The sequence below is a fragment of the Triturus cristatus genome, unplaced genomic scaffold (assembly GCF_964204655.1).
Source record: "Triturus cristatus unplaced genomic scaffold, aTriCri1.1 SCAFFOLD_205, whole genome shotgun sequence".
Classification (NCBI taxonomy): domain Eukaryota; kingdom Metazoa; phylum Chordata; class Amphibia; order Caudata; family Salamandridae; genus Triturus; species Triturus cristatus.
Window position 1 is genome coordinate 163,726 of NW_028187869.1, and position 17,566 is coordinate 181,291.

Sequence of the window (17,566 nt, forward strand, 5' to 3'; positions counted from 1 at the left end):
GGTGCAGCAGCAGGTGCAGCATAAAGAGAGGTGCAGCGCATAGGAGGTGCAGCTGCAGCAGTATTAGAGGTGTCAGAGAATGATGAAAGGTGCAGAAGCAGGTGCAGCATAAAGAGAGGTACAGCGCATAGGAGGTGCAGGTGCAGCAGTATGGGAGGTGTCAGAGAATGGTGATAGGTGCAGCAGCAGGTGCAGCATAAAGAGAGGTGCAGCGCATAGGAGGTGCAGCTGCAGCAGTATGAGAGGTGTCAGAGAATGGTGAAAGGTGCAGCAGCAGGTGCAGCATAAAGAGAAGTGCAGAGGATATGAGGTGCTGGTGCAGCAGTATCGGAGGTGTCAGAGAATGGTGAAAGGTGCAGAAGCAAGTGCTGAATAAAGAGAGGTGCAGCGCATAGGAGTTGCAGCTGCAGCAGTATGAGAGGTGTCAGAGAATGGTGAAAGGTGCAGCAGCAGGTGCAGCATAAAGAGAGGTGCAGAGGATACGAGATGCAGTTGCATCAGCATGGGAGGTGTCTGAGAACAGTGAAAGGTGCTGCAGAACAAAGGGTGCAGGACAGTGGAAACAGAAATACAGCAGGTGCAGTGAAAGAGGTGCAGAATATAGGAGGTGAAGGTGCAGCAGTCAGTGGCGGCTGGCACCGATCGGGGGTGGTGAGCGGAGGTAGGTGTGAGGGGGATGTAAAAAACTATATAACTTACCTTATTGCCGCCGCGTCTCTCCTCTGCGTCAGGACTCCACTGGTGCCGAATAGGAACAAGGAAGCAACCGGGCTCACCTGACCAATCACAATGCTGCAATGAAGAATTGCGATTGGTATGAGCGCCGTGATCGGCGCTCAGCCAGGAAATGGGGGCCTGAGCATGTTTTTCATGCAGGTTGTAATGCAGGCTGTATGGAGAACATGCAAAGTGAGTATTACTGTTTTGGCCTGTAAACATAAAATGATAACAACTTTGTATTTATCATTTTATGTTTCCTTTATTTGCACTGCTCACAAGCAGTAGGGCGACACTCCTCCGCCTTAGCAGCGGAGCCGCCACTGGCAGCAATGTTGGAGGTGTAAGAAAATGGTGAAAGGTGCAGCAGCAGTTACACCATAAAGTTAGGCGCAGAGGATCCGTACAGCCCACAGTGGTGATCTAATTTTTGACAGTTTTGCAAAAAACATCTCAGAACCGCCAGATCAGGACTTAAGTCAATACCAACACCATCATTAAGGTCAAGCCAAAGGAAAAAGAAAAATGAGATCAGGGAAAATAAGGCAAGCCCCGGGCAGAAGGGCTCCAGTCAAAGGCGGAGATAAAAAAAAAACACCCTTAAACAAATCAATAAAGCCAACAAACCTGCTGAAGCCCGAAACACACATGGAAGCCCCCTAATTTCACCATTTGTTTTCCATATTTGCAAAATAGCTGCAATTTATTCAATGCCAGAAGATGTAATTGGCCCTCTAACCCCATTAGCCCCACAGAGAATATCACATTCCCAATCCCAACAAGAGATGCAATTAAAAAAACAACGTGATCAAGTGTGTTACAGCAATCAAGGCGCTGAGGACTCACACAATACCTAAAAGAAAGAAGGAACTACGCACCATCAAACCAACCCAAAAAACTACAACCATAGAAGCTCAGATTCATACAGAAAAACCAAATAGGTGGGTGACAACCTTTAGTTTGAGCTTCAGTTTGAGCCAGCCCTAACAGAAACACTCAAGAGAGCCTCCTCGGAGGATCACAAGCTTTGAGTATAAAGAAGACATGAACAAAAGCATAACATCCTCAGAAACAATCTCAAACGCAGAGGTGCTAAATCCACCCCACTCCATCCCGAGAGTCATTCTAAAACTAAAAACATCTCGGGGGTCCGAAGCATCTATACAGACCCAGCAGGACAACCTTGAAAGTGAATGGCTGAGATCAGTCACTCGCTCACCAAACGAGGACCACTCAGAAGCTACTAGAGCCAAAACAATGTATCAGCTGGTCAGCGATAAAGAACACAGCAGAAAAGAAGATCCTAAGACACCATCTGAAAACGCCGCGGGGAGTGTCAATGATTGTTTTATTAAACAAACAGTGGCGGCAGATCCTTCTCCTACCTCACCGCCAAGACCTGAAACACCCTCCCTACCCACCTACGCCAGACCCAAGACCTACTCGCCTTCAGAAGACTCCTCAAGACCTGGCTCTTTAAGCAGTAGCAGCACCCCCTCCCCCAAATCAGCACCTTGAGACCCTCACGGGTAAGTAGCGCGCTTTACAAGTACTTTGATTGATTGATTGATTAGCCCGACCCTCTCTCGATACTTCCAGCAGCACTCTCTTCCATCAACCAGACAACACACCAGACCTGAACCAAGAAGAAGCTGCACCCATCGAGTCAAAATCCACACACCAGTGGCAGCAAAGTGGAGGGTGCAATCAGACTGACATTTTTAACACATTACTACACACCCTACAATCCTCAACGGAGGCCCTCACAATGCAATCCCGCAAACAAGACATTCAGATTGAACTAATGAAAATCATAGTTTCCTACATTGTGGGAATCAACACCAAGCTAGAATAATTGACTGGTTTAATAACAAGAGTTCAGGCAAATCACTCTCCATCACAAGAAACATGCCCATGTGGTCCCATAATTGATAAACTAAGCTTCCTCCCAGCAATATTAGAACAAATGTTACATTTCAAAGAGGAAAAACATGTGAACAGTTCGCTCACTAAGCCAGATAACTTGTTAAATACCTGCACAAAGTAACAAGGACACCCCACAATGTAAGGAAGATTCAAAAGAACCCCAAAACAAGCAGCATAAAAAAGGGGTTATAGAGCAACCACTAGTAGAAAAATCCACATCAGAACAGTTGATAGCTCTTATGCAATCGAAACAAAATCACACTACGGACATTAAAAGTATATTCCTTATTTGGATCAACACTGGATGTCGATCGCAAGCCCGGCTTACCCAGCAATCTCAAGCGACCCAACACAGAGATAAACATACCGGAAGAAGCCTGCATATCTCAAGGATCAGGAAGGGATCTTTCACAAATAAAAAACTCGAACAACTGGACAAAACACAAAACAGTGACAAGTACCTCTGAAACAGTAGGAAAGGACCCCTGGTGAGGTCACTGCCGACGGAAACCTGCAAACACTTTTTAGTCAAAGAACGGCATGCAAAAGGCAAAAAAGATCCGTTGATCGAAATCCTTCAAAAAACAGAATGCTCATTGAGAAACTGACAAGATTCTACTTCCAACATCTCTCAAGTCTCTCAGGCTGCTGGACCTGCCATTTGGGCAACCCCCAAAAATGCACAAGAATTACGCCCAGAAGCCAGAACTTCCTAATCAGGCATGGAGTGTGGCCCACGACTATCCAAGGAAACAAGAAGCTGCCATTCCTGAACCTTTCTGGACTCAGGTCGACACAGCAAAGGACAGTACGAAGTCAGAAGAGTGTCTTCGGTTCACCATCCAAAACTCCAAAAAGCAAAACCTCCTAGAAGTCACTCCGCATCCATATTAAAAGCAGTAAAATTCCTTCTTGCCAACAACCCGTAACACAAGAAATAATCCTGAAACCACAGAATGAATCACAGGGTCCGCAAGACATATTCAGAAATTCCAGTTTTAAAAAACTTAGCATCCTCAAACCTTCTAACAGTAGAATTCTTCCAAATGGAAGACCAAAAATACAAGGAATACACCCGCACAACTTGGCAAACAGAAGAAATAGTGTTTCATATTCTGGAATGCTCTAGTCAGTTTGAAATATGGGTCATAAAATCAATTAAGACACCGAAGTATAAATAAACGATCCTGCCTGCAAATTGCTTTAATGCACGGAATCACTCGCCATCTAGGCTATGCAAAAAAAAAAAAAGGCTCACAGATGAACCAAGACACAACGCACTGACTGCAAAACAGGCAACGTAAATAACACGTATATTAACAAACAATCAGACAGTGAATACTCTTCAATTGAACAATGAACCAGCAGAAAAGAAACATTCTCATTGTTGGGTCGAGCCTAGAGCAGCGCGCATGTGCTGCACTGGGAGATGACCTTTAGAAATCAGACAGCTCTTTTCAAGAACTCGTGGCATCGCCCTTGCAGGAGCGAGCAGTGGCGTGCAGGGGCCATCTGTTTGCAATTAGCGTGAACGCATGCTCATTTGCCCTTTTCAAGCACTTACTCCCTTACCTGTCTCACCCTCGCCATCCCTTGTTTATTATTTATTTCCTCTTACTTGTCTCCAAGCTTGTTCCACTGCGTGCTGCTGTTTACCTTCACTTTTAACCGATCTTAGGTCTGCGCTATTTGAACTCGTCATTTTCATAGCTCGGTGGGCGTCTTTCCAATGCATGCTGCCATATGAACACATTACTGCCTGGCTGTTCGTTTGTCGATTTAACCCTTTCCGAAACAAGTGTTTTTGTTCTGTTTGGTTGCTGTTGAGCACAGTTGTGCTTTGGTTGATTTAGCCATGAACTCGCTCGGTTCGCTTCAAAGTGCACTCTGCCAGCCGGCTCCATGAATTGATGGTCGCTTCACTCTCCGAGCCTGCCTTTGTTTGCCTTTGTTCAGTGACTCCTATAAAACAAATGTTCCCTCCTGAATGGCTTGAACATGTTGGCTGCAGGAAGCTGCGGCCTCCATGACATTTGGTTTTCATTTCTGACTCTGGGCTGTCATCACACCTTCGGAATGGGTCTTGTGAATCCCATATTCTGCCTTGTGACACTGCGTGTTTGCTTCCCCGCTCACTGCAGCTCTGAATCTGGTGTGCTACTTTTTCCACAGTACATTTTGACTTTGTGAGTTTAAATTCTGCTTGATAAATGCAGGTTTGTTTAGAGAATTATGCGACTTTCTTTCCTCCTGGTAAGCCCCATCGTTATTCGCACTCCTTAACACTCGAGCACTTCTTTGCATTCCTGTTCAGACTATGGCTGCTTTCGGATATTTCTTTTTGACGTATTAAGTCACGCTTAAACTACCCACTCCCTCTCCAAACATCTTAATAGTCATTGCGAGTCCCAGTTTTTAGGTGTGGATAGAGTAAGCTTCAGCTGTTTGCCAATAGCTCTGGCAAAACACTTATAAGGTCCCAAAGGCAAGACCTATTGGTTATGACAATGCTTGTTATTATGGCTATCAATCTTTTAAGAACTAGATGCATCAAAAATTATTCATACATACATCAAGAAAGTATAAAAAAACATAAGCCACACCAAGACAAAAGTTGTCACTGATCTTCAACTTCCACACATACCATCTTCATACCACAAACAGTAACACATTCTAAAAGCAACACAGAATACAGTCCGGGAGAACCATCCCACTATAGTGTACAGAATGAAGCCTAAAATATGATGTCTGCTTGTATGGGAGTAGGTCAGCCTCAGTATCTTTAGAGAGTGTCTATAACAAATGGAGGTTATGCTGGATATTGTTATTACATAAAGATAGGGCTTGATAGCATCAATATCCTAAGCAACTAAACTTCTAAATGACTTATTAGTTTGTTGATACAGCAGACGTAATGTATGGCGGTTATATCCTGGTGGTCTCCACAATATGCGCCGACGAGCGTTTCGATAATGACCCAACGATGAGGTAGCACTTTCCTCAGGGCGCTAAAAACATAGGGGGGGTCAGGGAATCTTGGTGTCATCAAGACCCGTCAGAATCGCAACTGAATTGCGGACTGATAAAATATCTAAAACTACACGACCTCATGGTAAGAATGACATATAAGTAGCACCGTATGCACAATATAGCACACTATAATACCAAGCCAACCTCCCAGGCACCAAGCTTGTTTGCACATTTTATTGATTTTAGAAGAAAGGTGACTGTATTACATTATGTAGAAATTATTTGAAAGCGTTGATTTTTACTCAGAGGAGTTACTAAGTATCACTTTTACTTATGTGTAACTGTGCACAAATTGTTAAGGTTTTCATTAACTAGCCAATAAAACTGTACTTGCTTGCTTCCTAGCTGCAGGGGATAGGGGATAGAGGTGCAGCAATATATAAGGTGTCAGAGAATGGTGAGAGGTGCAGCAGCAGGTGCAGCATAAAGAAATGTGCAGAGGATAGGAGGTGCAGGTGCAGGTGCAGCAGCATGGGAGGTGCAGCAGCAGGTGCAGCATAAAGAGCGGTGCAGAGGATAGGAGGTGCAGGTGCAGCAGTATGGGAGGTGTCAGAGAATGGTGAAAGGTGCAGCAGCAGGAGCAGCATAAAGAGAGTTGCAGAGGATAGGAGGTGCAGCAGTATGGGAGGTGTCAGAGAATGGTGAAAGGTGCAACAGCAGGAGCAGCATAAAGAGAGTTGCAGAGGATAGGAGGTGCAGCAGTATGGGAGGTGTCAGAGAATGGTGAAAGGTGCAGCAGCAGGAGCAGCATAAAGAGAGTTGCAGAGGATAGGAGGTGCAGCAGTATGGGAGGTGTCGGAGAATGGTGAAAGGTGCAGCAGCAGGAGCAGCATAAAGAGCGGTGCAGAGGATAGGAGGTGCAGGAGCATGGGAGGTGTCGGAGAATGGTGAAAGGTGCAGCAGCAGGAGCAGCATAAAGAGAGTTGCAGAGGATAGGAGGTGCAGCAGTATGGGAGGTGTCGGAGAATGGTGAAAGGTGCAGCAGCAGGAGCAGCATAAAGAGAGTTGCAGAGGATAGGAGGTGCAGCAGTATGGGAGGTGTCGGAGAATGGTGAAAGGTGCAGCAGCAGGAGCAGCATAAAGAGAGGTGCAGAGGATAGGAGGTGCAGCAGCATGGGAGGTGTCGGAGAATGGTGAAAGGTGCAGCAGCAGGAGCAGCATAAAGAGAGTTGCAGAGGATAGGAGGTGCAGCAGCATGGGAGGTGTCGGAGAATGGTGAAAGGTGCAGCAGCAGGAGCAGCATAAAGAGAGTTGCAGAGGATAGGAGGTGCAGCAGTATGGGAGGTGTCGGAGAATGGTGAAAGGTGCAGCAGCAGGAGCAGCATAAAGAGAGTTGCAGAGGATAGGAGGTGCAGCAGTATGGGAGGTGTCAGAGAATGGTGAAAGGTGCAGCAGCAGGAGCAGCATAAAGAGAGTTGCAGAGGATAGGAGGTGCAGCAGTATGGGAGGTGTCGGAGAATGGTGAAAGGTGCAGCAGCAGGAGCAGCATAAAGAGAGTTGCAGAGGATAGGAGGTGCAGCAGTATGGGAGGTGTCGGAGAATGGTGAAAGGTGCAGCAGCAGGAGCAGCATAAAGAGAGTTGCAGAGGATAGGAGGTGCAGCAGTATGGGAGGTGTCGGAGAATGGTGAAAGGTGCAGCAGCAGGAGCAGCATAAAGAGAGTTGCAGAGGATAGGAGGTGCAGCAGCATGGGAGGTGTCGGAGAATGGTGAAAGGTGCAGCAGCAGGTGCAGCACAAAGAGAGGTGTCACGGAGAGGTGCAGCCGTATCGGAGGTGTCAGATATTGGTGCTCTTCCTCCAGCCGTGGTCTTGTGGATCCGTAGGTTGGGTGCCAGTGCCAGTTAGCCAGAGCGGAGAGGTCTGGTGGGAGTGTTGAAGGAGAGGCGGTGGTTGAGGTACGCAGGTCCGGCGTTCTGGAGGGCCTTGTGTGCCATAAACTAAAGGTAAGTCTTTAGTTGATGGGTAGCCAGTGAAGGTCTCTCACGTGGCCGGTGAGGTGGCTGCGGTGTGGGAAGTTCAGGATGAGTCAGGCGCAGGTGTTCTGTTCTGAAGTTTCTTTTGGAGTCCCTGGGGGTACCGGTGTAAAGTGCTTTGCTGAAGTCTGGTCTGCTGATGACGAGCACATGGGAGACCGTTTTCCTGGACTCAGTGGGGATCCACTTAAAGATCTTACAAAGCAGGCAGAGAGTGTGGAAGCAGGAGGATGAAACGGCGTTGATTTGGCGTTGATTGAGAGCGATGAGTCCAGGATGATGACGAAGCCTTACTGCCGCACAGCCATGCATCAAAATAAAAGGACGGGAATGCACCGTATCTGCAAGATAGAGCACATTCCTGTCCTTCTCGCCTGCGCCAGTCAACAAACAGCAGCGGTGCGCCAGCACAGACAGTATTGTGTCATTTTGCAAGTGTGCTCGTGCTGAGGAAATGATTGTTTTTTGCAGGAAGGGAAACCTTACTGCACACAAACTATAATAAAGGCATTTTTATCTTTCTATGTGTGCTGCAGAATGCAGAATGCAGCATGCATTGAAAGAGGGAGGAAAAAAAGGAAAAATAAAAGTACTTCTGCTCTTTGCACCTCCTTACTCCTCACCTGGGGAGGCATAGGATTCTGACGCATTACCCGGGTTTACAAGTTGTTTTAAATCTGGGAACGCATCACGTTCCATGGATGTTGCATGGGAATACCCACAGGAACACACCTTACACGCAGAGTTATGCCTGAACGGGGGGCCATATTTACAAGGCCATAAAAAGTCTTGCAGGGTGACTTTACATGGCCTTGTTAAGATGGGGAAGCCCAATATGCTGCCAGTGCGTCAATAAAAGTGATGCACCTGTGGCCAAATGGGCTTGTAAATAAACCCCACATTATTTCACATACAAAATTAATATATTACTAAAGCCCATAAAGTAATAAAAAAATCAATATCATTTACAGCTATATTATTGAAAAGTATATTAACAACACAGATTTTTTTAAACTATATTACCTACGTAAAAACTGGATGTAAAGTTTCAGTTTGATCCAACTCTTCATACACAAGCTTTCCTACAACAGAAACAAGATGTTGCTCCAACTCCAGTTACTTTACCCATTGAGTCTTACCAGAGCATATGTTATGTGTATGGTTTTGCCAACAAAAGGAACGAAAGGACAGACTGGTAACAAAGGAAAAAGTCACATTCTTTAAGATTATGCTTCTGGTCTCGCTAACATGCTATTGAAATAAGTAGTTTATACTTCCACATTATATTCTTTGAATGCCTTGCTGCATGGAGCGATGGGAGTCTAGGCAGAGGCGACCGATGAACGTACTATACAGTTTTGTGAAGAGATCTATGTAACAGGCATTGACTTGTAAGATCTACTGCTGATTTTTGTGGCACTGGAGAGAATATTTATACTGAGCATGTGAAATATACACAGTGACTAAACAGATAACCAGAGGATTTAACTTGATAAAGATCAATATTCCTGCACTCAGACGATGAGAAAAATTTGATTTATGGCTAGAGAGTTAAACATAGGCCCACTGGAGAGGACCCTCACTTTGTACGTGTTGTTATTGTTGAACTGTAATCAGTGTAATAATCAATCCACAGTTTAGATCATAGATAATGCTAAGAGTGACAGTGAAGTGATATCTGTTCAAGCAAAGTAGTAGAAGTGTAGTTAGAAGCTTATTAGGGAGCTGTGTCCCAGACATAAGGCTATCAGTTCTGAATTAATTTCTTTCTCCGCTTCATTTTGTTAAATTGTTAAGACATTGCATAAATTAATACGTCATAATTTGTTACATTTTAAATTTTTGTAGATTTTATGCATAAATATACTTTTATTGGAAAGATAAGTTTGGTAATGCACAACTGCCTCCCGTGGTCGAGCATGCGCATGGCAACTCGAAGCAAATATTGCAGTCTTCTGCTTACAAACCTTAGTGACACGTGAAGGTATTTCAGTCACTGCAGTGTTTTGTTCCTCACTGTTGTCTGTAAGAGTAACTTGTGGGATTTGTTCTCCTTTTCACAGAATGATGGCACTCCCGTGCCTGCCAAGACTCCTCCCATTGCTGCTGCTGTGTCTGTACCATCAAACATCTGTTTCAGGTAAGAAAACAACTCTGTTTTCTTATTTCATAATATCGGGCCTTATTTAAATAAGGCCCTCAGGACTAAGGTGAACTTCATCCCCCAAGCAGCAGTGCACCAGGTGGCCTGTTTGCAGAGTGGTGGTGAAAGGAGGTGTGGCCTCTAACTACCTCTCAGCAATCTGGCTGTGTGAGACTTACTGGAGGTAACAGGAGGGCTAGTTGGTCCCCATGGACCCTCAAGAGCCAAGGGGACTTCATACCCCAAATAGTAGAGCACCTGGAGGAGAAAGAGGAAGTGGCCACCGAAAACCTCTACGCAAACCCACTGTGTTGGACTTGCTGAAGGTAATAGGAGGGGTAGTTGGCCCCGAAGGACCCTCAATAGCCAAGGGGACTTCATCCCCCTACTAGTAGTGCATCAGGAGTTGTGTTTGCAAAGTGGTGGAGAAAGGGGGCGTGGCCTGTTATCAGATCTCAGCAATCCTTCCATAGAGGACTTACTGGAGGTAATGGGGGTAGCTGGTCACCAAGGATGTCCTTGGGGGCCAATTACCCCTCCTGTTGCCTCAAGTAAGTCTCACACATCTCTTTCTCCGCCACTCTGCAAATATGCCTCTTGGTGCACTAATAGTTGGGATACAAAGTCCCCTGGGCTCCAGAGCGACCTTTGGGGCCAAGAAGCACTCCTGGTGCCTCCTGTAAGCCCTACGCAGGGGAATTCCTGAGAGCTAGTCGAAGGCCCAGTCTCGGTTACAGGAACGTTATAGTTAGGAATTAGCATTTAAAATACCTTAGAAATTCACTGAAAAAACATAGGTTACAAGGACGTTATAGTTAGCAAATAGAATTTAAAAAACCTTAGAAATTCACTTAAGAAAACCAAAGGTTACAGGGACATTATAGTTAGGGTCAGATTTTACTCACACACAAACCAGAGAAATTCAGCCGTTATAGTTACCTCAGTGAAGTATAACTCGCGCCCCGCAATGCACTGCTTGTGACCTCACATCACTCATGACGTGGTCAGTGACATCACTGATGACTTCTCATATGACATCACTGATGGCATCAGTGATTACATCATTCACAGAATCTCAGACGCACCCACTCACACCAGTGTAGAATATTTTATACACCCACTGCCACTCCCACACAATCATTCACAAACCCATTCAAAGAACCATACCAGTACTTAGACACCCATTCACTGATTCATAGATCTACACATACATCCATTCGCTCCCCCATAAAGCCAGTGATGTCAATGACCATGTCATGAGTGATGTAATATGTGAGGCAGTAAGCGGTGCATTGTGGGGGTGCGAGTTATGATTAACTCAGGTAACTATAATGGCTGAATTTCTCTGGTTTTGTAAGAGTAAAATCTGACCCTAACTATAATGTCCCTGTAACTTTTTTTGGGGTGTGAATTTCAAAGGTTTTTTTAATTCTATTTGCTAACTATAATGTCCTTGTAACCTTTTGTTTTTTTTAGTGAAGATATACAAGTATGTATGTATGTATGTATGTATATATATGACTCTGAACACCAAGGCACTTTATTACAAAAAAACACAGCAGTATATTTCATTAACATGATGGAAGTTATATATATATATATATTTTACATAACTTACAGTATATTACATTGGTGTGTGTGTGTGTGTATGTATAGATATATATATGTGTATATATATATATATATATATATATATATATATATATATATGTTCCAACTCAAATGCCAAACAAACTGTCGAACTCCTTACGTGACGGTGCCTCCTTCGTGCATTTGGCTTGCACGCAATTAATTATTCAGCAAAAGTCCCTTCTTCCAGGAACGTGATAGGAGCACTCACAGGCTTATATTAAAACATTTATTTCATCAGCATGACGCGTTTCAGCCGCCAGGCCTTTATCAAATGCTTGTATGATGAAACCGATCGATAATGTTCTAAGGTTTAAATAGCACACTATGCTCCCCCTCTTTTTACCATGGCAAGGGAAAAAGGACTGCATTCTCATCATAGTCCCTTCGTTGTTTTTTTCGCCGCCATTATGGAGTGTGAGTTGATTCCATTATAATCCCATAGTGGTGATGTTTTTACTTCATATACTGCCCTTCAAAGTAAGCTTCCATTTTCGTAATGGGTTAACTGATCGTGCCTCACACATTTTTCTTTGATGATGCCACTGTTCGTTTTATTCAGGGAGCAGTTCTATTTGTGATGCTATTATTGTCTGCCTTTTGTCAGCCACTCATTGCACAACAGAATTTCTGTACCTGAAAGCGCCGATTTTAGTAATCACTGCTTTTCCATGTCGTCATGTCCCAACTCCATCGTTAGCAGGTACATTATTCATTTGGCTGGGGCGGTTCTGGCAGTTTCCATTTAATGTTCCAACTCAAATGCCAAACAAACTGTCGAACTCCTTACGTGACGGTGCCTCCTTCGTGCATTTGGCTTGCACGCAATTAATTATTCAGCAAAAGTCCCTTCTTCCAGGAACGTGATAGGAGCACTCACAGGCTTATATTAAAACATTTATTTCATCAGCATGACGCGTTTCAGCCGCCAGGCCTTTATCAAATGCTTGTATGAAAAATGTGTGAGGCACGATCAGTTAACCCATTACGAAAATGGAAGCTTACTTTGAAGGGCAGTATATGAAGTAAAAACATCACCACTATGGGATTATAATGGAATCAACTCACACTCCATAATGGCGGCGAAAAAAACAACGAAGGGACTATGATGAGAATGCAGTCCTTTTTCACTTGCCATGGTAAAAAGAGGGGGAGCATAGTGTGCTATTTAAACCTTAGAACATTATCGATCGGTTTCATCATACAAGCATTTGATAAAGGCCTGGCGGCTGAAACGCGTCATGCTGATGAAATAAATGTTTTAATATAAGCCTGTGAGTGCTCCTATCACGTTCCTGGAAGAAGGGACTTTTGCTGAATAATATATATATATATATATATATATATATATATATATATATATATACAACCAATCCTGCTACGAAATTTCAAAACAGGCGTAGACTCCGTGAGGATAAAGCAAGGAGTAGTTTATTTCACCAAGAGACCATGACGCGTTTCGACGGCAAGCCGCCTTTGTCAATATCACAGGTAACACCAATAGTAACCATTATATACTCTGTGTCTTTAGAAAAATCGTCATGGCAACGATAAACAATGAACATAGAAAATAGAAAAGAGGTCTTTATCCCAGAGATAAAAGACAGACTGTGAGTTGGCTTAAATGTTCTTTGCTGCTGAGAGTAAATTAAATTGAATTTACATTTACAAAAAAGCATATTTGTGCAATACAGGTTCAACAGAAAGCCGGAACAGAAATTAAAGTCACAAATAAGAAAAGCCACACAATGGAGCCCAAGTGGGCCTAGATCACTAACTCCCTAGACAGTCTCCAGGCACGTTACCTGGATGAGCACAGAATAGCTGAGTAGCTAAATGTTTTCTGAATATGAGCAGATAGACTGTGATGGAGGGGAAAACTAAGCCTCTGGTGTGATCACATAGTAGAAATGGTGTCTGTCTACTAAGTCTGGGTGTAATAGAAGCCAAGACACATAATGAAATGGAAATTTAAAATACAGTGAGGTGAACCTGGGAAATAAACGGAGTCTGGGTACGGTTGGAGACAGGCAGAATAGAATTATAAATGTACGGATAAAGCCTCATCCGTATTTAAACCAATAGGTATTTTGGTATTAAACAAAATTATGTACTTGGATTCGAGTCTACGTAATAATTGTTGTCTATTCCCTCCTCTTGGGTTCTTAGGTACAGTGTCAATGATGCAATAGGAGAGGTCACTGGCTCTTCCACTGTGGTATTGATTGATGTGTCTAGCCACAGGGTAGTTGGGGTCATCATTGTTGATAGCCCGTAAATATTGAAGTATACGTACATGGACAGGGTGAATGGTACTCCCTATGTAACGTTTATTGCATGTACATTGTAACATGTACACGCAAACTCGCTTTTGCACGTGAAGCTTCCTCTTATTGTAAAGGGGGAGTGTCTTAGTGGAGAGCTGATTTCTTTAATGTTAATACCATGTCGGCAAGCCTTGCATTTTGTACATTTTCTGAAGCCATTGTTGGTTTTGAGCCACTCAGAACCCTTGTTGATACTAGGTGCATTGTTAACTAATTCTTGTCTCATGGATTTTGCACGTCTGAATGAAATGGATGGTGTCTTTGGCATTTTATGACCTAGAACTGGGTCACTACGTACAATCTGCCAATGTTTGTACAACATCTTTCTAAAAAGGTCATGATACGCATTGTATCCAGTTATAAACCTTGGAGTTCCTGATGTAGAATTTTTCTTTTTTGTTTTTTCAGGATTAGGAAAAAGAAGTTCCTTTCTAGTGACCTTTTTAACTTTGGCATTAGCTTTGTTTAAAGTGTTATCATTGTAACCCCTTAGTTCTAGTCTGTCAAACAGGGTATTGGTAGCTATGACAAAATTGTTTTCGGTACTGCAGTTTCTCTTCATACGGAGACATTCTGCAAATGGGATGCTTTCTTTGAGAGAGGTAGGATGAAAGCTACTATAGTGGAGAATAGAATTCCCAGAAGTGGGTTTCCTGTAAGTTCTCGTTTCTATTTTTAAATTCTCCACAAATACCTCTAAATCTAAGAACTGTATAGAAGATTTGTTAGTATGACACGTAAATGATAGATTAAGAGAATTCTCATTAAGTGCTCTGGCAAAGTTGAGAGCAGATTCTTCTGTACCTTGCCAAAGAATTAACAAATCGTCTATGTATCTTACATATAGCACCACATTTTCAGCCATCTCACGCTTATGCTCAACCATGAGTACCTGCTCCTCCCACCAACCCATATGCAAATTAGCATAGCTGGGGGCGAAGCAGATACCCATGGCCGTCCCGCGTAGCTGTTTGTAGAACAATTTGTCAAATACAAAAACATTATTGTCTAGACACCATTCTGACATCTCCAGCAACATAAGGGTGTGTGTGTAAGAGTCAATAGATCTTTTGCCTAAGTAGTATTTTAAAGCATTAAGTCCATCTTTGTGTCTGATGCTCGTATATAGAGTATTAACATCGAGCGTCATCAGAACAAAATCCTCCTTCCATTGTAGATCATAGATCTTTGTCAAAAAGTCTCCCGTATCCTTTATGAAAGATGTAGCTGTAAAAAAGAATCAATGAATTTGGAAGTGTTCTCAAAAAGACCTCCTATTGCAGCTATAATGGGTCTTCCAGGTGGATTTATAGCATTTTTGTGGATTTTCGGTATTAAATATAGCTGAGGAGTAATAGGATAGTCTGTTTTGAGAAAGTCAAATTCTTGTTTGGAGATCAGATTAGAACATCTCCACTGATATAGAGCTGCGTGGTATTTTTCTTTGGTGCTAAGTATAGATGTAGGGCTTATCCGACAGTAACATTCTGGATCTTGGAGTTGTTTGTGAGCTTCTAGATTATATTGATCTAAAGGCCAAAGAACGACATTTCCACCTTTATCCGACCATCTCACCACAATATCTTGACGTTCTTTGATTCTGCTTATGAGATTTTCGTAATCAAGTCTCCGATTACAGTTGGTACGGATAAATCTGTTACTGGATAGAATAGATACGTCTTTAAGGTCTTTGACCATATTTTCTGCGAAAATGTCAATGTTGTCTCTCGGCATCATTGGCAGGAAAACTGATTTCGGTCTGTAAGGAGTGGATTTCCTCCCATAGATAGCTAATCCCATGTTGTCTGCCACTTGTTTTAAGGGAATACCTTCACCAGATTCCAATGCCGCCATATCCTGTAGCAGCAACATGTCTGCCACTTTCAAGTTGCTTGCTGGCTCATTTGTATCCTTTTGAGTCATTGCTGAATTTTCAGATTTGTTAGTTGAACTGAAGTATTTTTGCAATTTAAGCTTCCTTGTAAATTCAAAGAGATCCACACGAGTCTGGACATAATCAAAATTGGTTGGTGCACACCATGATAAGCCTAGTGCCAATATTTCCTGTTCTTTTTCGGTCAGCATCATGTTAGTAAGATTTATAACTGTATTGTCTATAGTGGATTTAGATGTTACTTCCTCTTTGTTCTTCTGTTTGATGTTTTGGATGTACTTGTTTCTCCCTCCCCATCTTCGGTCCTTCCGCCTTCTCGTTTTTGATTTCTTGCTTTGTTTGCTTGTTCGTTTCGAGGGGGGCGAGGTCTCAGATGCATGGAACGTTCCAGTCGTAAAAAATCAAGTTCCTGAATTACAGATGGAGCGGCGCCAGATGCAATTTCTTCGATGTCTGATTCGATTTCTGAACTAAGTTCTGAACCGCTAGGCTCTATTGATTTCTTTTGAGAGATATTCACTGAGGATAGTTGTTGTCTATATACTCAAGCAGGTTTCCACAGGAATCTTCAAAATCCAAGGAGGAGAAGGAAAAGCAGCACAGCCAGGTATCAGCAGCTCGGTGAGTTTTATTTAGTTTATCATAATATGACAACCATTAGTGCAAAACAGAGACCAATGCATTTTGGCCGGAGCCTTTAACAGAGTCACAGAGTTCATGTGTGTAGACCATCTTTTTAAAGGGAAAGCTCCCTCCAAAATCAACTTCTCAATTTAAAGATATATTCAAGTTGTTATATACATTTCAGTTTTTTGGACATTTTTAACATCTTTTTTCTATGTTTTTGTTGTTTACAATTAAACTATAGTTCACCTTTTGTGCCACACAGAGTTTCAGATGATAATAACTGGTACGAGCATACACTTGATTGTAAGTATCTCTCCCTCTCGGTAAATTAACATTTTTTTAGGAAGGGGGAGATGTTACTAATTACATAATGTGTTGTTTATAAAAAATACTCTTAAGTATGTAGACATGATACTGAAGTATAATTTGGTCCGCATCTCTCCTCTTCTCTAATGTATCTAAGGATCCTACCCCTAATTAGTTACTTTATGCTGAAAAAAGGAATCATCAAGGGATTAGGTTATATCTGGGAAACTACTCCATACAAATACATAGGAAATCTCAGCAATTCTAATAATCTTAAATTACCTCATCATTCATACATTCCTGTTATGAATAACTATTGGTATAATAGTCATAACCCCAACATAGTTATATGTACTATTGGAGGTAACAAGTGAGACATAATACATACATGAAGTTTAGGAGCACTTAGTAACAGATTTAAATACATGCAAGTTAATCTGTGATAATATAGCTTCATATACGGTACTTGAAATGAAATTACTCCCAAGGTCACATTACTAAGAAGAGTTCATATACAATACTGGAAATGGATTAAATCCGAAAAACTAATTATCAGTGCAAAATGTTTGACAAAAGCGCTATATTAGCAAGATCTTAAAGTGCAAATGGCATCAATCTAAAAATGTGGGGAACAGTACCCAAATTTTCATTGTTTTATGAGACAGATATCAATTTTGTGTCCTATATATTAAATTGCATGTTGGTAAGTATGTAAACATTCCATCTCATAAACAGTATTAAGATCTCCGAAATAGACTTTCAGTGCAAAGATTTGTTAAAGTGCATAAAGGATTAGATCTTAAAGAGCAAGAGCAAAAGTTTGAGATCATGCGGAGATATACCCAAAGTCCTATATTCACACATGTATATCAGGATGCATGCTGGTAAGTGTATAAACACTCTTTCTCATATTACTTAGGTCCATGAGGCAGACTATCAGTGCAAAGATAAGGTAAAGTGCATACAGGATCATATCTAAAGTAACCCTGGGCAA

The 17,566-nt window shown here is 42.5% G+C and overlaps 1 protein-coding gene across 1 annotated transcript in view; it reads left to right on the top strand.

The window, feature by feature from the left end:
- LOC146770460 (butyrophilin subfamily 2 member A2-like) overlaps positions 1 to 17,566 on the top strand; it is a 301,560-nt gene that overhangs the window by 72,770 nt on the left and 211,224 nt on the right. The window contains exon 4 of the mRNA XM_085640442.1: positions 9,710 to 9,786. Within this exon, the coding sequence (XP_085496568.1) occupies positions 9,710 to 9,786 (77 nt within the window). The remainder of the gene's footprint in view (positions 1 to 9,709; positions 9,787 to 17,566) is intronic.